This window comes from Numida meleagris, chromosome 5 (genome assembly GCF_002078875.1).
Source record: "Numida meleagris isolate 19003 breed g44 Domestic line chromosome 5, NumMel1.0, whole genome shotgun sequence".
NCBI classification, from domain to species: Eukaryota; Metazoa; Chordata; class Aves; order Galliformes; family Numididae; genus Numida; species Numida meleagris.
Window position 1 is genome coordinate 69,558,877 of NC_034413.1, and position 23,970 is coordinate 69,582,846.

Consider the following 23,970-nt stretch of genomic DNA (forward strand, 5'->3'; position numbering starts at 1 on the left):
ACGTGTTCTTCAAGTCAAATCTCAGAGGAATCCATTGATCAAAATCAAAGGCCAAGACTGCAGAGCAGTTATCTTTGTTCCAGAATAAATGTTTTCTTTTTGCTAACTTATCAAGCCTACCAAGTTTACATCTAACTTAGAAAAAATGGAAGCTGCAATTGTAGCAGCCTGTGTTCTGTTTGCTGCCTGGGTGAAGGAGGGTAATTAATTACATAAGCAGTAAAAGTGTCTCTGAAACTAGTATAAATTGTGTTTTTTTTTGCTGAAAGTGTTTGCTAAGAGGTTGAGAAATGTTCTCACAGAAATGCACTGACCTGCCCAACTTCTTTGTATTGCTTTGTAATTCTCTTTAATTTTGTTCAGCTTAGAATTCTTTCTCTATCCATGATGCTACATTCTTATTGCAGTTCTACATCAACACGTCTAAATAGCATTTATTGTATCACATGGGATTTTTGTGTGTGTGCTGTATACTCATGAAGAAGCACAAAAGGAGAGAACCTTTTTTTCTTTCTGTATCCCTGGAGTGCTATCTTATTATACTTTCAATGTTAATCCTTTAGTACTATTTCTGGTTAAATTTTGTTGGTTTGGGGAAAAAATAAACTTAAGAAAAAAAAAGGGAGAGGGAGAAAAAAAAGACTTTTTCCAAGGCTGGCATTTATTATGATTCTGGTTAATTTAGGTCTTGGTAGGAGAAAGTAAGAGTTTGTTCCGTAGTCTATGGACGTGAGATGCTGTGGTCCAGGACTAAACTCTCCAATGAATGGACTCTTATTTTTGAATTTGTTAACCATTGGATGGCACTGAAATATAACTTCTTGTCACTTACACAACACTTTTAAAATGTGATTCCTGTGCAGATATGAACGAACACAGCTCTAGAAGTCACAGCATCTTCCTTATTAATATTAAACAAGAGAATGTGGAAACTGAGAAGAAACTCAGTGGAAAACTGTACCTGGTAGACTTGGCTGGAAGCGAGAAGGTAATCTGTCTTCATGAAATGTTCAGAGATACTAGTGAGATTACTAAACTGACCATGTGCATATAAAAGTCTCCCTTGGCTGAGGATAAGCTTGCTTTGTTGTTCTTCCAAGAGCATCTTTAATTGTTGCACTGCCCCATCTGCACTGATTTGGCAGTAGCCGAGCCTCACTGTTGCCTGCTCTCTTTGGTAGGTCAGCAAAACTGGAGCGGAGGGTGCTGTTCTTGATGAAGCTAAAAATATCAATAAGTCTTTGTCTGCTTTAGGCAACGTGATATCTGCCTTGGCAGAAGGAACTGTAAGTAATCCTGTTTTGTGCTGGTTTGGAATAACTTTCTGTTTATCTTTCTTTTATCATGCATATAAGAAATAAGCTAAGGTTTCAGTTCAGAAAGAAGAAAGTATCGGCTTTTCAGCCACAATCCAATAATGTTTTTAGTATTCTACTAAAGATAAAAAAAGCAAATTGTTTGTGATTTCACTTGAGTGGTTATCCAGTGCAGTTCATCTTAGCACAACCAAAACTGCTGCACTTGAGGACTGTATACTTCAAAGTCCATTAATCCTGTCATCGCTGACTCGTATTCTCTCTCAGTTACGATACTGCTATTTAAAAAAATTGTTCATGCATCTCATTTGTATTTTGATTAGAAAACTCACGTTCCGTACCGAGACAGCAAAATGACCCGGATACTTCAGGATTCCCTCGGTGGAAACTGCAGAACCACCATTGTTATATGCTGTTCTCCTTCTATTTTCAACGAAGCAGAAACAAAGTCGACCCTAATGTTTGGACAGCGGTGAGTGCTACTCAGCATTAAGGTAGATAACTCTCATTTGAGCTCTTCCACATGTTCTGAATCAGCTGTGCTGAGGGCAGTGCCACGAGGAGGCATTTCAGCATTTCAGAAACCATGGAGGTGATGGTTTCTGAAGTTGTTCAAAAAATAGAACTTGAGAAAACTGTCTCTTTATTCCGTATGGTACCGGTAAAAGAAATGTTAGTGTTGGCCAACAGCTGCACTGCTTCAGAAAGTATGACGTGTTCTTGTAGTTCTTTGAAGTTTTATGGGGAAGATAGTGGTACCGGGCAGTTTTCTGCTGGCTAACTCGGTGGAAAACATTTGGTATTGCTCTGTCTGATACTGCTGTTGTTGCTTTTGAGGTATCTTCTCCTTGCATGGCATCTCAACGATTATTGTTATGGTCACAAAAAAATATTTTTTTAAACTGTTAATTTAGACTTAAGAATGTGAATGCAATGTAATGCCGGCAGTTTTGATAGATTACCATGATAGCTTTGCATGTTTAGAGCATCGTTAATAATTTAGGAACAAGCAAGGATTAAAGAAATGTGGAAGAGTTTGGAAGGAAAATTTATCTTGTGTGTATATCATTGGCTGTAGTCGTATGAGATACCTTTGGAAAGGTTGCCAGAACAGGTCAGGATCTTTACATAATTACTTTTATTAGAACTAACGAGATCTCTTGATACTTTGGAGAATCATTTGCTTTGTTTGGTGTATATTTCTTTGCGTGATGGCAAAATGAGAAAAATGCTAGCAACTTATGATTGTTTGAGATATCATTTATTTAACAGTTTGTACAATCATTTAATTTATCTTTGTCAGAAAATGGGTCGTGTCTTCCACTTGGCGTTAAGTTTTGCATTAAAATTGACGCTGTTATGGAGCATTTTATACTGGGAATTAAAATCTTGTATAAAAGACAAATCTGGCAATCTAATATTAGTTGATCGCCCTGCTGTTTGTGTTTAATGGGAGCTCTTCCTTAGATCTTGCTGAAGGAAGGTGAGCTCTGTAGTGCGTTCACACGAGAGCATATAAAAACACAGGATGGGCCCTGAAGGGCACGGAGATGCAGTTGGTGTAGCCCCTCTTAATGGCCAGCTGTGGGGATTAAGGCTGATGCTGTGGGTTAAGGCTGGCAGACAGTTCTGCAACGCGTTCCCCGTCTGGCGCTGCCAGGAGCAGGATTAACTTGTCTGCTGCTGGGATTTGTGGAGGTGGGGAAGGCCCCGTGTGCAGTCAGGTAGCTGCACATAGCCTGCATTCCTCTGAGCTCTGCTTCTTCCTGTGGCGTGGAAGTAAATACAAATTGTTAACGACTCTCAAATACAAAGACTCGCAGTTTTTGTAGATGGCAGAAGTTTAAACGTTTGGACGGATCGCAGTTGAAACCTCCACGTGTCCGGGTTTTCTGACTTTGGGTGGTTTCAGACAAGCGTGGATCTTGCACCTCTGTAAAACCAAAGAGCAGGCCCAAAGTTGCTGCTGGCTCCTCCTGCGTAAGGCTCTGGCGTGGTTAAAAAGTGAAGCAGCATTTCATTTTAAACTGCAGCTAGGTGCTGTGATGGCTTTCAGTCTGCAGGCTGTTACTCTGAGCTCTGTGTCTGCAGGTAGGGTCTGAAGTAAAAGGAAAGGTGAGCAGTAAAACATAACGGTTCAGAGTGGAGGGGTTACGGGGCTGTGGAGTGTGGGTTTGTGCGTGTGGCTGTTTTTTAAATCTCTAGATTCATGAAGGGACTTGCTTGTGGTCTGCAGTGCACGACCGTGCTCCAGGATCTCTGGGAACTTGTTTGCGTGGGTACTTAGGGAAGCGTGTGTAGGGGAAGTCCAGTTTCTGTATTATTCCAGCTTACATTTCTCTTGGTTTCATTTCTCTTTCCAGTCATCGGTAAAACTTGCCTTTCTGTTTGGAAGGCAAAACAATTTTCAGACCACCTTTGCACATCCTGGCTAGCAGAGCTTGGACTGCAGTGGCAAGACTGCTGAGAGCAGCAGAGGGAATTCACCTGCTGCACGTGCTGGCCACCAAACCAGAAACAACCTCAAACCTCGAATACAAATCACAAGCTAGAAATGCTTAACGCTGCCAGGAGGAGGAAGGTTTTCTCTTTTTAATCCATAAAATGCTCCTTGCTGAGGTCTAGGAGGTCAGCTGAAAGAACTGGGAAGAGGGCTGATTTCTTTGCGAGAAAGCTTGGTTAGTGGGTAATGTGTTGGTTGTTTTTTGGTTTTCTGCTTAGAAGCTGTAGAGTTGTGCTGAAATAGGAGGTCCTGGGGAGCATGTAATTGTAAGGAAGGACATGCAAAGAGGAGTGCTGATGTGCCAGGACCAGAGGAGCACACTTGCTGTACGTGCACAGTGTTGTTTGTCAGCACTTTGACCAGGATTATTGCTGTCTACAAGGAATGGTTTCATTTACAGGCCCTTTGGCTGTGATATTCCATTTTTTCTGATGTGACAGCATTAAGGGCTGAATAACTTTAAAGGAAAGGGGTGTGACTCGTGGTTGATTACCAGATCCTCCATTTTTCCAAGCAATAAAGAAATACCACCATTAAAGTAAGTGTCAGGAGTAAAACTCATCTTCACGGGCCCAGCTGCAAAAGCATGGGCTCTTCTATTAGCAGTGAGTCGGTTTCTTCTCTCTTCTTCTTTTTCTGTGTTTTTATGTTGTTTTTAATTGTAGTTACTAGTACGTGCTTCGTCCATCGGCACTGTAATGCAGTCATTACGTTTTATGGTGTGGCATTTTTTCCTCAGTGAGTAAAAACGTGAGCTGTGCTTTTAGCAGAATGGCTTTTACCCAGTCTCACAACCAGTAGTCATCTGCATCTTTTAGAAGTACAAGGTTATTTTTCAGTTCTTCTAAGGCAATCAAACTTCTGCATGCCACATAGTGCAAGTCACCAGGGCAGGGTTTGAAATAGGAGGTGCAGGTGTGGAAGCGTTTCCCTGCCACCAAAAGAAAGCTTTGGGATTGTAAGTGATTGGCCATGTTTAGAAGGTGATTCAGAATCATTAAGTGAAGCCACGAAGAAAATAATAAAGATCACGTGCCCTCCCCAGGGGAGAGTTAGCCAGTGTATCTATAGCTGATAGCTGAGGGCAGGTCCTTGCATGGGCATTTCAGCCCACGCTTTACAAACCAGCAGTCTGTTCTTGCATTAGTTAAACAGAGACCAAGTTTCTGCTGTGTTTGCTAGCACCGGGTTCGTTTGGAGAGGCTCAGGGTCTGAGCCTCCAAATTCTGTTGAGACTTCAAGGTAGTAACCCCACTGAGGTTTTGAGAGAAAATGGCATTATGACATTGCATTTCAGGAGCTAAACCACCAGTGTTAAGTAGTTTCCCTTTGTGGAACAGAAGACTTTCCGAATCCCTACTGTTGCACTGGGATAGAAGTTGCAGAGCAGCTGACACCTATTTTTGTTACGCAGGGCTAAGACTATTAAGAACACAGTCTCTGTGAATCTGGAGCTGACTGCCGAGGAGTGGAAGAAAAAGTACGAGAAGGAAAAAGACAAAAACAAGAGTCTGAAGAATGTCATCCAGCATCTGGAGCTGGAACTCAACAGGTGGAGAAATGGTATGTATGGGAAAAGGGGAATGGGTGTGTTTCTGCAGATTTTAAGTTACATCTCTTAAACTCCCAAGCACACAGCCTGCTTATTAGCACCTTTGGCCACACAGCTGCCTGTTGCTGGCCACAGATTTGTGAATCCTGGTCCCACCTCTCCTCTGAGCTTCCAGCGCCCTGCATTGGTGGCACTGAAGTGCCTCAATAATTCTTAATACTGCTAGTAATATTAAATTAACAAGAAAATATAACGTTTCATTTTTTACAAAGAACTGTGCTTCTCAGGCATGAGAATCAGTTCCATTTTGCTTCAAGGTAAGGTTTATTTTTTTTTATAATTTAATTTAACATTAGAACAAGTAGTCCTCTAGTACAGTGACTAGGAATGTTGTTGATGAGAAGAATCACCCCTTGTCTGCTTCTACGACTTCTAAGTGAAATTTATGTAAGAACAGCTAGTGTTCTTCACAGAAATGGGGAACTGCTATTCAGGTTAAATTACAAGATTAAGTTCCACTTGATAAGGCAGAAGCATTTTTTAACGCATTCACACTAATTGCATATATATATTCTTATGTAAAATATAAAGACCTTACAGATGATTTTAGTAAACCATGCTTACTTTTATTTTTCTTCCTCTCCCACTTTTAGAAGCAAACCCAAGCCAAACCCGATCTCCTAATAAGCAACAAAGAAATATGTGTCTCTAAAGCCAAGACAGACCAACCCTGCACCCCTCTCCCACCCTGAAACCCCAACAAACTCACAACACTAAAAGGCTGCTTCACTGGAGTCATTTTTATTTTCTATATTGCTTGTCGTCCAGGCCCTATGTTGTTGATGCTTGTAGCAGTTCAGTAGCACATTACATACCTCTTGCTTGCCAGAGTTGAAAACAAATATGCGATTTAATTATTAGTCACAAATTGCCTTGCACTTGTCAAGTCTGCTTTTGAATAACAGATAAAATCTCTGCTGTCCATACTTAAAAGATAATGCCTGCCCCTTATGGGTGCAGAGCAGTGTTACTTTCTTTCACCTCGCTGTGCTGTTTCTTTGCCTTTCCCATCAGGTAGTTCCCTAATGGTTGCTTTCTGCATCTTTCTCTGGGGGGTTGGACCACTTTAGCACAGGGAATATTTCCCTTATCCACATGGTGAAATTGCTATGGAGACGGTCGGTCTGTTGTGTGTGTTGAGGAGCACTGGGAATTCTTGGCAATTTCATGTTCTGCGTTTCATTCTGTGTTTGCTAAATGTGATAATAATTTCAATAATTTCCTTCCCATCCCGGAAAGAATTTTTAAGAAAAACCTGTACACATCCATCCTATATGCTGTTTAAACATAGAATGCTGCCTCTATTGTTTAGTCTAAATATACACACTGCCTCTTCCCTTACATCTGCCCTGCTTTTCTCATTGGTGTTACCAAGCCACACATTAAATGCATTCAAAATATTATTGATTTCTTGTCTGACCTTCTGAAACAGCATCATTTGGAAGGATACTCTGTCAAAGGAGACTCTTTCCAAAAGAAATTGTAACAAAAGCTATATCTTGAGTGTAAAATACAAGATGAATGTGTAAGGATTCCACCGGTATAGCTTGTTCTGTACATTCAGAAAACAAAAATAAAATTACAGCAGAAGGTGGCTGTGCCCTGTTCTCTCTGAAGGAGGACTTCTGTGCACAATTAGCTTTGTGTCTTACAGTTACAAGGATGTTGTCCTCCCAGCATTTGTATCAAATGTATGCTCCCCTCCTCCTTTCACTTGTAGCCTGAAATACAAAGCTGCAGTGTTCAACACAGCAGCAAAAGGAAAATCTCAAGGTCCTGCTTGGGAGGCACCCGACTGATGCTCTGCAGTCCAAGCACATTGCTGCCCCGCCTGCCGGCTCCCCTGCTCTGGATGAGCCCACCTTTCTTGCTCTGTGCTGCTGAAATGCTACAGAGAAAAAATCATTTTATATCTTGCTCTATCTTATCACTGAGTCGCTAGCAACAGGGTAAAAAGTATTTTCACAGCAGTACTTTTAGAAACTTGATTCCAAGTTTCTTCTTTCCGGCTTTAAACTTGCAAAAAACATCTTCTCTGTTTGTTGGTCATGCTTTTACACGGCCCATTTCGGTCTGCGTTCTGGTCTGAAGTAGCCTGCCTTTTTGGTTTTTTGATGCATTTGTCCCATTGGCTTCCTTCTGCCAGTGCCCAACCTTGTTTGGGCAGGAAGAATACCCTGTGAAGCTTTATGCACTAAAATATTGTAGCTTTTCGTAGAAATGGAAAAGATCTCTGCAGAAGGTTTGAATGTAGCCTTCCCACACCTTGAACAATGCACGCAGCATTCAGCAGCTAACTCTCTCACCAGATTAATGAATGTAGATTCAATTTCTGGCATGAACAGCTTGCCTGTCTCTCTTCACTGAACTGCAGCAGCCCTGTAATTGGAATGCTCCTAGGTTATCAAAGAGAATACTCCTCAGAGAAAATAATTTTGAAAGAAAATGTGTAGGGATAACCTCCTATCTTGTATGCATAGGCAACAACTGAAAATTGGTCTGTGCTATTTCATTTTAGATGTGACAAGGCAGAACGTGAAGATTATTTTAAAAGCAGCTGTCTTGCTTGTTGTCCTGGTGCTTTAGCAGTTCATTATGGGGGAGGGAAAGCTAATAAGGCAGTTGGAAATCTGGAGAGGAAGGGACAGTTGATTGCCTTCAGCTTTAGGCTGAAAGTCTGGGTTTTTTTTCCTCCTCATTTCCCCTTCTGTTAATCCAAGGAGCTAATCCCATGCATAAGGGCCTGGGTGAAAGGGAAGTCAGGAGTTCAGTGCTTTCAGTGTCAGCCATTCAAACTGCTGCAGCGTTTGATTTGCTTATTTTCCTAACCCTGGAGGTTGCGTGGCCATCTCTCTGCACCTAGCCTTGCCTTTTACCTTTACTTATGGCAGTTGCCCGCAGGCAGGCCTGTCCCCAGCTCACCCTTCTGGCTGCCCCTCAGCCAAGACTGTCCTGGGATGCCCGCGTTTTTGGGCTCCCCTGTCCCCTGGGTTGTAGTGACCACGGTTTGTGTACCTGCAGGAGAAGCTGTGCCCGAGGACGAACAGATCAGTGCCAAAGACCAGAAGAACCTGGAGCCGTGTGACAACACGCCGATCATTGACAACATCACACCCGTGGTTGCCAGCATCTCAACAGAGGAGAAGCAGAAGTATGATGAGGAGATTGCCAGTCTCTACAGGCAGCTGGATGATAAGGTGTGAATATCTGTTTTGACTCCGTTCTATGTGTGTAAATGGAAGCCAAAGCCAAGATGGGTGGGTTTTATTTTTGTTCCTCATTTTGTGTCCTAGTTGTGTAGTTTGAGCTGTTCCTCTTCCTCCTGGCAGCATACATGCTCAGCAAACTAACCTCATTTCAGTCACGGGAGAAAGAAAATTAAAAAATATGTATAAAAAATAAGGGGAAACTGTGTCTTCACGTTTAGTATGTATTATAATTTTAAAGAAAAAAAAAACCCATCCCTTAGGCCTTTTTTGTTCATCTTGTTCTAGCTGTGAGCACTCTCTGGAGTGCAGGTGGCTTTTTTTGATTTGCACAGCTTGAAGCACATTTATTGGCACTTAAAGCTATCAGCAATACATTTACTGAGCACTTGCCATTAATGGCTTTGGCTTGTGTGAAGATAAGAAGTGGGGAAAAAAAGGCATCCTAAAAACACCAACCATGATGAATGAGAGCAGCCTAAAAGGCTACCTAGCAAAAGTTTTCAGGACAGCTTTAATGTTGAACCAAAACTGGTTTTAATTTTCAAGTGTAATTAGCAGAAAAATACAAAAACAAAAAAGCCCACTGTTTCTTGGAGTGCAAAGGGGAAATTTTGAGCCTTAGTTCTGCTGTGCTGTGGCACGAGGTCTCACCACAGTCTGTTTGCAAATGGCAAGGCAGTATGTTGCTGGCATTCAAATAACAGTTAAGGTCATTGAGAAACTACAGCTTTTCTGGGGTGGAGACTACCTACCCTGTAGTACTTGTATAGGTTTTACGTATTGATTAGAAAAAGAAACAAATGCTGGTCATCAAATGTAGCAAGGCCTGAATTATTCTTGAAGGAAGCAAGAACAGGTCTGCATTTTACCCTAGGTTAGATGGGAAGCATAAGTTGGTGAATTACTACAGCACTGTAGGAAATGAGAAGGTATCTGATTCCCAAAACAAAACCAAAATATCCCCTTTTATAGTTTTTTATTACAGTGTAGGCCATTCTTCTGTTCTATCAGGAGCTATTTAAGTATTGGCTAGTGGTTCAATATATTCTACGTGTTAGCCATACTTCTATCAGAAATCAACCCATTAGCAGAGTTGCCAGTGAAGTGCAAGATATCAATTGCCTCCATGAGGATGAGAGTCAATTGTTTGCCTTGGGTGAGTTCCATCAGAAGGAGTATCACCGAGATGGACTTGGTGCATTGCTGTGCTTGGTGTGCCCGTGTTCAGCAGCATCCATCACAAATTCTCATCTGAATTTAAGGTCAGCTCTTAGCTGTGAGGATGGCGTCTTAAGAAAGAAGTTGAAATGCTGGTAAAAGTGGATGCCTGATTTGCATTACCTGAGAGTATTTTCTTCATTTTTAACCTGCTCAAGTTTTGCCGTGGCGTTATTCTGACTAGAAAGGGGGGGAAATATGAGCAATCAAATGAGACCTGTGAAAAGAAACTGAAAGTCTCCAACCCTGTTTCATCGCAGGATGACGAAATCAATCAGCAGAGCCAGCTGGCTGAAAAACTGAAGCAACAAATGTTGGATCAAGAGGAGGTAAGGAGGAAAACAAAACCAACCGAAACCAAAATACCTTTTGCTTTTGTGACCCTCGCTTAGTGATTCTGTCACGGTTATTGGCTAGATGTGCTCACAGTAACTGGTTAAAATTCAGCAGGTGGGAGAAACCCATGTTAAAGGTAGGTTTAAACTTCAGAATTTCCTAATATCCTCACAAGAGCTTTTTAGGCCTTGAGAACTCCTTGTAACAGCCTACCATCCTTGTGGGAAGTGTCACTGGAGATACTGAGAGAGGAGTGTGGCCAATATGTTTCACTTCAGACCTGTTTTTTCAGTATTCCTGTATCCTTTCAGGGCAGTAAGTAGTGAACAGATTTCCTAGTTTGACAGTATACAAATCGCTGCTGATAATAAATTACTGATGTTCATTATTTTAGAGCAATTAGCAATTAGAGAAAGTACCAAGAGAAATCTGTGAGGCTGGAAAATCTCCTATTGGCGCTGGCACAGAATTGCCTTAAAATCTTGGATTACTCACTTCAGACATGATTTTTTTTCATTGTTTCTATCTGTAAAGGAATGTTAGTGCTTTCTTAGATGAGGAAAACGATCACTTTTAGCTTAGATTCAAAGTCATTTCCTTATCTGTCATTTGTTTGTGGAGATTTGAAGACATAAAATGGTAGTGATGCCAAAGTACTGAGTTCTCCAAATGTGCTGTGATATTTAGCAAGAAATAATTTTCTGCTGTTTATCAAACTGGGGGAAACTTGAGGAGGAAGATTCAGACCAGGAATGTAACCCTGGTGTGGGAGCTCACTTGTCGCTTGTATTCCAAAATGCCAATCTTCTGTTTTGGTGTGATTCTCTGGAAGAATATGTGTCCCAACTGTCTGAGCCATTGCAACTGTTTTTTCAGATGTTAAGACCAGTCCTGAAAGTGAAAAATGATTCTGTCCCTGTCTTGGTCCTTATCCAAGCTAGCAGAAAGGACTTCCAAGCTTAGGTATCTTAACAGGGAGAGAACAACATATGAAAGTGTTTGTTACTTGTTGTTCATGATTGATGTGCTACCTTTGGGCTTTTATCCCCACTGAAGGATTTACCAGTTTTATTTTACTCTGTAATGAAGCTCTGTTCACTTCCCAAAACTTTCTTTTGATTACTCTGCATTGCGTGCTAGCCATGCCTCTGGCTATTCAGATGTAACACAGTTTGATGTGTTCTCAGCAACATTACTTTCTGATGCGTGTTATTTAGGCCATCTCTCTTCTCTCATCTTTTTTACATTACTGCTCTCATCTAAACCTTATTTTTCCCCTCGTGGCTTTTCTTGCGTATTGTTTTCTGGGTGATCTGCATTCCTTTCTTTGTTTCACGTATTTGGGAGCATACTGCAAGCTGGCTTATTCCCCAGCCCATTCTGTGTTCTGTACTCAGTGCTATTTATGAATACGTACACACGTTTTCAATGGCCCAATCCTTGCCTTACCACTTTTCCCCCATTTTTGCACGTGTTCCTGTCTGGCTTTGCTGTCTTACTGAAATCTGTGCAGCTGGTGTTGTGCCACTTGTTTGGAAGGTTAAACTGGCTCTCTGATAAGTTTTATTTGTCTCGTGCCTTTAATAGCTAATAAGGCAGTAATTTTTGTTTGCCCCTTCATGGGAATGGAATTACATTTTCCAAGGTCCTGTCTTCCACGTGTAAGGTTCACCTGTGCTGCAGGAGTGATGTACCTGTTCTCTTACATCTCATGGTTAACACCTTGAGGTATGTGCTGAGAGCAGCTGCCTCGCTCTGCTTCTCCCTAATGAACCAGAGTACTTTTTAATGCTTGATTAAGCTGGCAGGTTAATTATAAATACAAGGCCTGCCCAGCTGGCATTGTGCTGATATTGGTGTCTTCTGGTACCTTTTCACCACTGGCTCGTGCATCACTCTGCTCCGAGCATTTGGCTTCCAGTGCCTCCACTTGGAGGCTGGGACCTGCAAACTGTTGGCTGCAAATAAAGACAGGATCTGTTCTGTTCTGACAAGGACACGTTGATAACACATCTCCAAAGTAAGGAGCAGGGAGGCTGCGATGCGAGAAATGAAGCTCAGAAATAGATCTGCAGCACTCCGAATGGGGATGCTCCTCACCCCAGAGCAGCTGTCAGCATTAGGCAGGATTCCTTTGTCAGGCCCAATCGCTGCAGTGTTATGAGGACCCTCCCTAAATCTTGGTATATTTTGTCATGTTGTATCAACAGGAATCTTCTGGGGAGATGCTTATGCTCTAGGTGATATATAACACTTCCCTTTGCTTGAAGTCACAGCAATACTCGCACAGAAATTTTCTTAAGTAAATGTAAATAATAGTTCCATCTGTGTTTAGTAGAAAGATTATTTTAAGCTATTTTGTTGTTTAAATATTTACATGCCATCTGGCTTTGGCAATTCAGTGGGGTTTTTTCATAACTTGAGTGCACTTCTGAGGCTGCAGCATTACCACGAGATAAATTTCCCTTACATCTGAATCCTCTCTTCGCCACTTTGGGCCCGTGCCAGAGTCTGAAGCCAGCTTGTTGGTTTCCTATTTTCCATTAGCGCTCTGAGCCAAGAGGAGCAGTGTCTTCTCTGACATTCTCCTGCCGGGTGGTCAGTTTGAGAGCAGTGCTGCTGTCTGCGTGGCCGAAGTGGTGGCCTTGGTGGCTGAAATCTGCATTTTCTTTACTTAATGCTTCGCTGCAGCAAATACGAGCAACTCATCTGTCATCAGCATCATGCTGCACATGTTTACTAAGAATACCCATCCGAAGTTTGTTTATCAGAAGATTCCTCTAAGGCCACAAGATCTCCGAGGCCGCCTCAGAGAGCCCTTTTAGTGCTTCCTTTCAAAGCAGTGATTCTGTGTTTATGTATTTTACTTTGTTGGGTTGTTTTTTTTTTTTTTTTGTCCTTGCTGCAGGATTGGATTGAGGGCAGAAAACTTATTTTGGGGCTATCATGCAGCTTAAAATAAGCTTCTCTGCCTCAGTCTCGTGTTGTAATAGGATTTGATTAAGATTTTGCTTTTCATTGAAGTTTGGAGCCTTTCTTGCTTCCCTCACGTACAGTTATGTGGAAGCTGATGATGTTCCTGGTGGAGGAGCAGGACTTCTTCTTTTGCATTCTGTCTTCTGCACACGCGTAGCCTGCTCACGTTTTGTCTTTCTCTTTGTCTGTTTCTGCCCTTTTCAGTGTTATCTTTTAAATGACTTCTCGGATGATTTACGCTCCTGTCATATCTGCTTTCCAGCTTTTGGCCTCCACTAGGAGAGATTATGAGAAGATTCAGGAGGAACTCACCCGTCTTCAGATTGAGAACGAAGCTGCAAAAGATGAAGTGAAAGAGGTCCTTCAAGCCCTGGAAGAGCTAGCTGTCAATTATGACCAGAAATCCCAAGAAGTGGAGGACAAAACCAGAGCCAACGAGCAGCTGGCTGATGAACTGGCACAGAAGAGTGTAAGAGCAGGCGGTTTATAGTGCTGCTTCCCTCCTCCCTCCTGACTCTGCATCTCTCCTAAAGATTTCCATAGATTTTCCCAGATAATTGCTATTGCCTCCCATTTTGGGGATCTTTCAAATGCTGCTGCCAAGTATGTTTAATAACTATGTGGTTTAAAGATTGGAGCAGCAGAGTTAAAAGATCTGTAATTGCTCATGCTACCTTCTATCTTCTGTATTAATTAAAGGATAAGATAAAGCTAATTCAGAAGCTGCTATATGAAAGCTGTTTGCAGACTGTGGCTCTGTTGCAACCTCTGTATTCTGCACGCCATGTCAGCTCCTGAGCTGAATGTGAGAACTGGCCATTCTGTGTTTTGATCATTTGAAAGCGATATTGTACCAAGAAAGATGTGAGAACCTGCTGTGTGCAAATGGCATCAGTTTGTGCTTCTCTGAACTGTGTGCTGTGGAACATTGATCTCTTATAGAGTAAGGGAATCTCAAAAAAAAAAAAAAAAAAAATAGCTTTCTTCAGATGATGTATTGATTATAAGGACAAAAATCCGATCTGAGAAAAGTCAAAATCAGCTTAACTGGGTTGGTCCATCCCTGACACGTATTGAAGAGGATGTTGTTAAGATGTCTGATTTCATGCATATCTAGCACTATAAGACTTTGTTATCCACTTTAATAAAACAGATTACTATGAAATCCATTAGAAAAAAATTGAATTTCATATCCTTCTATACCTGTTTCTCTGTGATTAACCTTCTTTGACATGTATTATGCAAATAAGATTCTTACAGGATTTGCTACGTTTAATAGATCTAAAGTAGCCTTGTTAGCAAGTGAGTTGTGAAAGTGGATTATGGCAAGGTGGAATTGTGTGCTGCTGGAGTAGGTGTCAGTGCATGGAGCCAGCAGACACGTTCCAGGAAAATATAAGACAGTGCTGTGTAACCTAGATATCACAGAAGAACTGATGCCCTAAAGTGGCACTATTGAAATGCACTGAAGCAGGGAGAAATTTATAGAACCACAGTTAACTCCCAGCTTCATCTTTGCTGCTTTATTCAAGCAAAGAGATTTGGGATGGTGAATTGTTTGGTGGATTTATCACGTACAGAGAAGTTCGGTTTTGTTTTCTTCTGTGATGTTTCTGTATGGATAGAGAGAATCTGAGGAAGGAAGGGTAACTTTTGCTTTTCAATCTTTCCAGACGGTTCTGTCAGCAACCCAGAGGGAGCTGGGCCAGTTGCAGGAGCTCAGTAACCATCAGAAGAAGAGAGCTACAGAAATCTTAAACTTGCTGCTTAAAGACCTGGGAGAGATTGGAGGGATCATCGGCACTAATGATGTTAAAACAGTAAGTTGGCTGCCTTTATTGCTTCCTCCCAACATGTACGTCCTGCCATATGAAAATAAGGGACATGGAGTGTGTGTGACACGGTGGCCCTTTTCCCAGGACACTGCTATTTCAATCCCAGTTAGAGCACAGTGTAAAACAATGAAGAGATCTTCATCTGGGTCAGAGGTGATCAGTGTCTGTGCACATAATTACTGCATTGACTCCCAGCTCGGTGTTTGGGGCCAAACTAATGCAGCCTATCTGTGTGCAGATGCATCTATTAAATGCTACTGTTCAAGGCCTGGGCTGGGTTCTCTGCCCAAACAATGCAACACAGGCCTACCCCATAGTAAGCTGACAGGAGCAAGAATTCCTAGAATCTAAATAATCATTATTGAAGAGATTTGGCTTCTGGGTAGCTGCCTCTTTCTTTGAAATCTGTCCTAAAACAGCCACATAGGTGGACATGAACAGTCCTTAAATCTGTACTTCTGTACTGACAGCTATTCAGGACACCTGAGTGAAGGGAGTGATCTGCATGGAAGTTTTTGGCTCTTTGTTTCTTACCTTTGAACAGTGGCTGCCTTCATCAAAGAGCCCACGCTTTTGTGTATGCTTCTGAAAACAAGATGCTTTAAAAGCATTGATTTCAGCATTAGTAAATTTGTGCTATATACCACATAGATATTACATGACAGTAGGGCAAGATTGACTTTTGTATATTGGCAAATGTCCTTCATAGAGGATTCTTTTCCTCTGAAGCTGGAAGGTAAGAACAAGGGGTGAAGGTTGTTGAAGTGGTGGAATCCTTGGGATCTGGACATATCTGGAGATGGTGCAAATTTTGGCACCATTCTGTCAGGCTTTTGGCTTTATAGATCTGATGGAGAAGGTAGGTGCTCACATTGTTGTGCTTACAGAATCGTAGGTGAACAAAATTCTAAACCTCAAAGATTATTTACATGGTCATTGCTAAATGGCACATCTCTGATGGAAATTTGTCATGCTCTGGAGCATCTTTCTGGAGATACTAATGTCATCTTATCTAACCATTGAAAACCATGTTGTAAAAAAGCAGTTAGTAAAACTGGTTAAAAAAATCTCGAGATGTATGTAACTTGCAGTGCACTCCATTTTTGTGCATTTTTTGTTCAGTCTTCAGTTTTTGAGTGATGGTCTTTCCTGAACTCTCACAGTCCAAAGGTAAAAGTGAGCGTATGCAGCTGGAGCGCTTCAGGCTGACTGAGCACTGTTGGTATTCTGCTAAAGCCCCCAGAGGTCAGCAGATGATCAGGAATGCTCTTTCTGCAGAGGACACAATCCCTGCTGCCTCCTGTTTATGCAGATTCCTGGACCACAGGACCAAATTTTGCTAGATGTTACAGCATCCTCTGGTGGCCATTTTAATAAGAACTGTAAGAGGAAATCTCTGCAAATGGAGGCTGTTTGGTACACATTTTTAGAGCAACTAAGATGTCAGCATTTTACAGGGCAGCTGTCAGTGTAAATAAGGCAAGATTGAAAAGATTTTAGATGAATGATTTGAAATTTGTTGGCAATTAGCAGCTTCTCAAAGTATGTCTAATTTCAGACCAGACTGAGGGTTTTGGAGGCAGTAACATTTTTTAGTCTGTTGGGAGAAGACAGAGCACATGTTGTCTCACTCTTGCTGCTAGAAAAAAGGCAAAACCAGATGAAATTACTGTCCGTACACTCAAGAAGAATCTTTACAGCTCATCAATGTGTTACATGAATTAAGAAGCCGCAGAAAAATCTTGAAGAGAAACGCATCGAAATCAAAGGCAAGGTATTAACCAAGGAAGGAAGTGATGTATAAATAGAAGGATATTAATGATTAGAGATGAGGGGGATCAATTTTCTCTTGCCAGGTAAGATTTACAGACCAATGCCTGTCTCCTAGTCTGCTATTGAAGGAGCACAGCCATTCAGGAGCAGACTTCTTGAAGAAGTACTTTGAAAATGCTCTCCAGCTTTCAGTTGCTTGAAAGGAGGAAAATGTCCTCATCAGGTGACATGAAGAAGTTTCTCCAAAAAATACCTTCTTGCCATTATGGTGGACTGGATTACTTGAGACGATGAATCACTGAGCTGATGAAGCACACTGTGACAAGTCTTAATGTCTTACTTTTGAGGCTTATCAATGAAAATTCAGAGAAACAGAGTGGTGGAGCATGTTTAAAGGTAACATGAAGGTCTGTGGGTGCTCCTTGAGCGTGACTGTGCTCTCACAGAGGTTATCTAGCTCCGGACAACTGTTTCTCAGCAGGAAAACTGCTTTACATTGACTTCCATAAGAACCATACCTTTTAGATTCAATCTTCTGTGTGTTTAGTTAGCAGATGTGAACGGGGTGATCGAAGAGGAGTTCACCATGGCACGGCTTTACATCAGCAAGATGAAATCTGAGGTGAAATCTCTGGTGAACCGCAGCAAGCAGCTGGAGAGTGCCCAGATAGACTCCAACAGGAAGATGAATGCCAGCGAGAGGGAGCTTGCAGCTTGCCAGCTCCTCATTTCACAGGTATGTTTGCTCCTTTCTTGTTCCTTTGAAGCCAGGCTCGATGATTTTCTCAGCCTCCTTCCTCATGAGATGTGTGTGCTAGGAGTGAGAAATGAGAATTCAGGGAGAAGAGAGGTGTTTCTCTTGCCTGTTCTGTTGTTTGTTCTTCTCCTTTTGCATTCCTCCCCCTCAGCATTTTTCAGCACATTCTGTGGTAAGAGTCTGCCCTCCTGTTGTAGATTTCAAAATGTTTTCAATGGCATAATAGTGAAAATGCTCTCAGAGAGATTTCCTCAGCACTTGTTTGCATCTTGTACCTCCACTTAAAAAGCAAACTGACAAAGGAAGCAGTGATTGTGTGGGTCTCTAACAAAGCATTTGGAGAGCCCCAGCATCTGGACTGTCAGTATGCTAACAGATAGCTGGGCAGCTGTATGTATATAATAATACATTATAGAAATGCTGTGTAAGATAGAAATCAAGATGGTAGGAGGGTTTTGCAGTGGGTGGCATGTTACAGGCAATGATGTATGCTGCAGCATTCTGCAGAGAGGGGGCTAACTGCTTCACCATGTTTCTTTGATTACTGCACACGTGAAGTGGGGGAGACAGCTGGAGTTTACTCTTATTTCACTTGTGTGTGTATATATATATATATATATATATATAGCATATATATATATAATGTATAGCAGTTACTCAGAGAAAGCCTGGAGCAAGGATAGCCTCTTGTCCTGCAGCAGAATTTCTTTATTCAGGTCTGCTGTAATAGCTGTGGCTGATAGTATGCTTCTTTAGTATTCTGTGGAGGCTTGAGTCCTGAGGGTATTGGCTGTCCAAAAATGTAAAGTAAAATTAGACTTTTTATGCTGCCTTAAAGTAGACACGGCCACTAGAAGAAGTCATCCTGCCAATCTGTGTTGCTCCCTTTCCTTGGGAACTTGCATTAGTGAAGCAGATGAAGGTTTGCCTCGGAAGCAGCTATATGCATGCTTCTGCTGGCACAAAGAGGATCAGCAGCACAGAGCTGGGAATGAGGGTATCAGCAGTGGGCTGCTGGGACACTTTCCTTCAGCTGTGGTGCTGGCTTACGCTGCCCCAGTGAAGGAATGAGTTAAGTGGGAGCCAGCTTGTCTGTCTGTGTTGGGTTGGTGTTTTTCTTCTTAGACTGAAGTTGCAGACTTTCCATGCAAAGGGCTTTTCCAAAACATGGCCAAGCTATTGTCCTCAGCACCTGTTTGCAGACAGGAACGTGGAGGTTTAGTGTTTGAGTGACTTATCCAAGGCTGTGAAAAGATGCAGTGTAAGAAGTGAGACTGCATGGCCACGTCCTTTTTTTTTCCCCTCCCTGTATTTGTGTTGTATTTTAACATGGTGATGAAGCCAAGCAGAGATACTCTCAAGCAGGTGATCACCTTGCCTTGCCATTTTGGAAGCCTTGCCACTGTGTAGGTGTTGAGGCCCATCTGTTTTTAAGCCCAGGAAGAAGCTAGGTGTTATGCTCAAAGTGTTGTTAGTGGGCACATACACCTTATCTATAAAGCGAAAATTTATTGTTGGCTTAATTTAAATCTTAACAGCCCATTTATTAGTCTAGGCCTAATTATTGCAGGGAGAAAAGAAATAATTTCCTGCAGAAAGACTTTCAGTGTCAACGATGATGCCATTGAAGCTGTCACACTCATTTCTTCAGTTTCTACCCTTTTTTCCTTACCTTGTACCCAACCTTCTGCTCCTCTGAGCCCTAAGTTTGGTGGTTTCGTTCTGACATTGCTGATGTGGATGTAGCAGCGAGCATTGTCGGTATCCGGAGCACTTTGCTGAGAGAAATATGTTTATGCTGCTGATTTCTTCTTCCTTCCTTTTAGGATTCAGCTGGGGTAATTTTGTATGTTTGCTAGCATCCTTTTACTCCTTGCTATTCCTTGGCTGATCTGTAGCTCTATGTTACAACTGTACTTACCATGTATGGGGCCTTTTACGCTGTTAGATGTCTCAGTATGCTTCTTTATTCCCATACTCATGTAACCATGGCAGTACCATGTAAAAAGAAGAGACATATGGCTAGATAGTTTCTGGGTTAATCTGATCCTTGAGGTGGTGGGTGGCTTGGGTGTGCACACTACTGTGTGTACTCACATCTCTTTCTTGTTCCCTTCGTCTTTAAAGCATGAAGCAAAGATCAAGTCCCTGACAGACTACATGCAAAACATGGAGCAGAAGAGAAGGCAGCTGGAAGAGTCACAGGATTCTCTCAATGAAGAGCTTGCCAAGTTACGTGCTCAAGGTACAATGCTGGTTCTTGTGGTCATCATTTCTTCTAACAGATGTATTTTAGAAAATGCAGTTTTGAACAAAGCTTTGTACGTACAGCTCCCCTGACATTGCTGCTGCATTAGATTTTTCAATACTGTTCTACTTTTTTCATACTTGTGTCCCCACTGTCACAGAAATGCAACTAAACAGATGGGATTTTAGTTCATTTGCCTAGCCCTAAGCTCTGCATCACGCAGTAACAGAAGACCTGATTGCACAGGTCATGCTCTGATGTTGAGCTGTTGCCTCAGTAGTCCTACAGCACTTTTTGTCCGCTTGTATTTTGCAGTGAAGTCCTAAAATTGTGATTCAGAACAGTTAACATGTTGCATCTGTACATTACCCATTCACAGAATCCAGAGAAACTTAATTTTTCAAAAGAATTAAAAGCCTTGCAAGAAGCTTTACCTTTTACTTTCATGATGCAAAGAAAAAAAATACATTAGCAAAGCTGCAGAAATCCATCTTGGTAAATCTCTCTTTTGAAAATTCCTGGCTGTCCATGTAATTTCAGTTGTCTCTCTGGAAAGTGCCCTGCCCCATTCATAAGGAAGATGCTCACATTAGGATTGAGTAGAAGTTTCTCTCCTGGCTGCTCTGTAGGATCCAACTGACTTCATTTTTAAGAATTATTTTTTTTTTTCCCATTCTAATTCAGTGTGAAAAATTTGTATCAACAGCAGTTTTTCATGCTTTGCCAAGCTTCTGTTTTATGTGTAATACAGCGTAGCCTTAGAATTATTCTGGATTTCTGTACGCGGGGTATTCTCTGACTCTGGCAGCAGCAGATGGTGACAGGGTTTTTTAACATCTGCATGATTTTTTATTCTAACGTCTCATCTTCCCACCCTGCTCACAAGAAATGATCTGTCTCCAGAGGCCACCAGTGCCCAGCAGAAAGGGGAAAGGGAGGATCCCTGCAGGCAGAGTCATAGGAAACGAGGGGAGGTTGGGAGGGTGCTGCGTGGGCCATTAGTAACGGCAGCGGGGTTTGGACAGGGGTCACATATAGGGTACTGCAAAACCATGGCTGTGTCTCCAAAACAGTCTCACCCTGATCTTGCTGCCCGCCTTACAAGCAACGGTTGTTTTTTTTAAATGGCTTGACCTAGGGGTGTTTTATGATCGGTTGGTTAACTCTCAACCGTCTCCAACTTCAAACAGAAAAAATGCACGAGGTCAGTTTCAAAGATAAGGAGAAGGAGCATCTGACCCGGCTTCAGGACGCGGAGGAAATGAAGGTAGTGTCATGTGCTGCGATTTTAAAGTTGATTTCTTGGTGAGATCATTCATTAGCTGATAATTAGAGTGCAGTCTTGTCTTCCTGTACATGTTGTGTGCTTTTGAAAGAACTTTCTGGCTCTGTCAGAATGGCTGGCTTCTGTTAGAAAACCTGATCTCTTAGAATTGAGTGACTTTTGCAATCTGAAATGAGAGAACCTGCTAGTATTGAGGCTGGTGGCCAGATGAAGGAAAAAGGTAAATTATAGCCTGAATATTTGAGGTGAGTGTCTTCTGAGACCAGTTTGTCTGCTGAACCAACTTCAGAGAGTACAGAGGCTTGGGGCACTGTGTTTGCTTGATTGGAGATGCCTTGGTTCCTCAAATCACGAGAACAGAGAACTGAAAAATAAGGCCCAGCATCTGTGGTTGAGAATGGTTTTGTGAGATACGGCTGGAAAAGGATTCACCTCTGTGTTACTCTAATATCTGCCAATGGAACTCTGCTGAAGCCAATTTGCTAAGCAGTGCATCAGGTTACTGGGGTTAATGTCATTTAGGAACTAAAATTTAATGAAAAAGAGGCCAGATCATGTTCCCAAATTGTTTGGCAAGACTATCTCATAGAAATAACAACGAAGTAGAAACCTGTTTTCTGATGCTTTCTTCTTTCTGTAGAATGGAAAGAAGAAATACTAGGAAATGCTGTGCCAGTAGTGTTTCTGATGTGCAAAAGAAAAAATACAGTTTTACAAAGGCAGTGGTAGAGGTTTGTCAGCTTGAGAATTTTTACCTCCATTGTAAAAAGTCATTAAAACAGCTATAAAGCTATTTCTTACATTTGGAAGAAGAAAAGCAAGTCATTGATAAGCAATTTAAAGTGGGATGAGTTCAGCTGTTTTCTTACAACTTGGAATATACCTAATCCTACAATTTAAATAACGGGGCTGTGGATAGTCAATCCAGAAAGATGGGTTAATTTAGATGATATGTAAAAACCAAGCTTAGATGTGTTGCTTGATTTCTGTTTCATGTACGGCTTTGCATTTTGTGCTCTGCAGAAGGCACTGGAGCAGCAGATGGAGAGTCACAGGGAAGCCCATCAGAAGCAGCTGTCCAGGCTGAGAGATGAAATTGAAGAGAAGCAGAAAACAATCGATGAAATCAGAGAGTATGTTTACTTGCTGTCACTTTTTGTGTTCCTGTACTGCTCTGTGACACTACAGGGCTGTTTTTTGGTTGGTTTTATTAGTTTTAATTGATATCTCTGTGCTTCAGAGCCTTATGGAAAATAGCATCCTTACATGCAACAGCTGTGGGTGAAAGGGCTGAGTTCTTTAATTCTTTAAAACTAGAGAGAAGAGAAGGAAAGAATAATATTGTAGATAATGGAAGCTGAGAAGGGAACAGATTTGAAAAGCAAAGGTTTTGAGAGCCTCCTATAGGTATGTCACAGACTCCAGTGTATCCCATTTTCACATTCATGGTATTTCTTTGTGACACAGGAATATAACTGTTAGATACCCCCCTGCTTGGAAAGGTTTTAAGGGTTTTTTTAGTTTTTTTTTTTACTGCTGTGCTCTTATTTTTGAAGTGTTCATAAAATCTGGGCAATCCTGCTGTAGAACTCCTTCTGTCCATGTTTATAGTGTGGCTAAATAATGGTAGGGAAATGAGGAAGCAGAACAGAAAGAATCCAAGAACAGTGTGTCCTTTAAGGTAAGACAAACAAGGCAGGAGAGTATGTGGCTGACTGTTGAATAGTCCAATATTTTAAAATAAAAGCTGTTGGTTTTCAGATTCTTTAGCCTTAATGCCTTCCAGAATTTTGCAGTAGAGTTACTTAGTTTTGTTTATGGAGACTGAACTGTGTATTGATGGTCTTCAGGACTCAGCTGTTCAGACCTTTTATTGTGTTTTTTTTCTTTCATTCTAGTATGAATCAGAAGCTGCAGCTGGAACAAGAGAAGCTGAGTGCTGATTATGATAAATTAAAAATTGAGGACCAGGAGAGAGAAATGAAACTGGAAAAGCTCATGTAAGTCAACAGTGTTCTCACCTGGTGTCCTTGAATCCAGTGTCTTTTAATGTGTCCACAGGAAACATCCTGGTGGGAAGCATTTGTGTTGAAACATTCATGCTGAAAATAGCATTTCAGTAACAAAGCCAGCATGCAGAAGAAATGAATGATTACTAATTGCTCCTTTTTTAATACTTCTACATTTTAGGCTTTTCAGTAGTAGATTTGATGCTTGCTGAACAGGTCTTTTAAAGCTCCAATTTTATGAAATATCATAGCATATCTTAAATCCCCCATTTCTTAACACCTAGAAAAAAGAAAAAGAGAGAATATTTTAAAAACCTTTTTGATTTTAATGCTTAACGTTGTGATCTTTTCAGACTGCTTAATGATAAAAGGGAACAAGCAAGAGAAGATCTTAAGGGGCTGGAGGAAACAGTGGTATGTCCTGTTTACAAGTTACTGAGGTTTTTTCCCTATGTTTTCATCACTGATGTGTTACCGGTGCACTTGCATCAGTGCTCATGAAAATGACAAAGCTAAGTCTGTGCATTTCTCAAATCGTGAAATCGAATTTCAAATTCTGGGTAAAATGCTACTGTTGTAGTCTCCTGTGAGTAAGCTATCACTATTAAGGCTACTAGTACTGTGCTTTGCTGCCCTTCTTCCTTGGAAGCACCTGAAATGAGCAGCATGCTGAATACAGGGTAGCTACACCCAAATGATGCATTCCTGCCTCCTCTTGGCCCATGCAGTGGCTTGTAAAGGAATCTGATGTTGTGCATGCAATGTTAAAAGTGCAGTCTATGATGGACAACTTCAGTCTTGGAGCTGTTCCTGCACACCTTTGTTGGAAGCTGCCTTTTTACCTGTCTGTAAAATATGCCAGCTTTCTCAAAGATCTCACACGTTGGTCAAAA

General features: G+C 41.5%; 1 protein-coding gene across 2 annotated transcripts in view; it reads left to right on the forward strand.

Annotated features, from left to right (window-relative positions):
• KIF5C (kinesin family member 5C) overlaps nucleotides 1-23,970 on the forward strand; it is a gene marked incomplete at its 5' end in the record, with an annotated part of 69,605 nt that overhangs the window by 30,408 nt on the left and 15,227 nt on the right. For both annotated transcript variants that reach the window (XM_021398590.1, XM_021398591.1), the window contains 14 exon segments: nucleotides 864-988; nucleotides 1,182-1,286; nucleotides 1,640-1,788; nucleotides 5,234-5,382; nucleotides 8,453-8,628; nucleotides 10,119-10,187; nucleotides 13,433-13,639; nucleotides 14,844-14,990; nucleotides 17,326-17,514; nucleotides 19,663-19,780; nucleotides 20,974-21,050; nucleotides 22,092-22,201; nucleotides 22,967-23,068; nucleotides 23,431-23,491. In XM_021398590.1, the coding sequence (XP_021254265.1) occupies nucleotides 864-988; nucleotides 1,182-1,286; nucleotides 1,640-1,788; nucleotides 5,234-5,382; nucleotides 8,453-8,628; nucleotides 10,119-10,187; nucleotides 13,433-13,639; nucleotides 14,844-14,990; nucleotides 17,326-17,514; nucleotides 19,663-19,780; nucleotides 20,974-21,050; nucleotides 22,092-22,201; nucleotides 22,967-23,068; nucleotides 23,431-23,491 (1,784 nt within the window).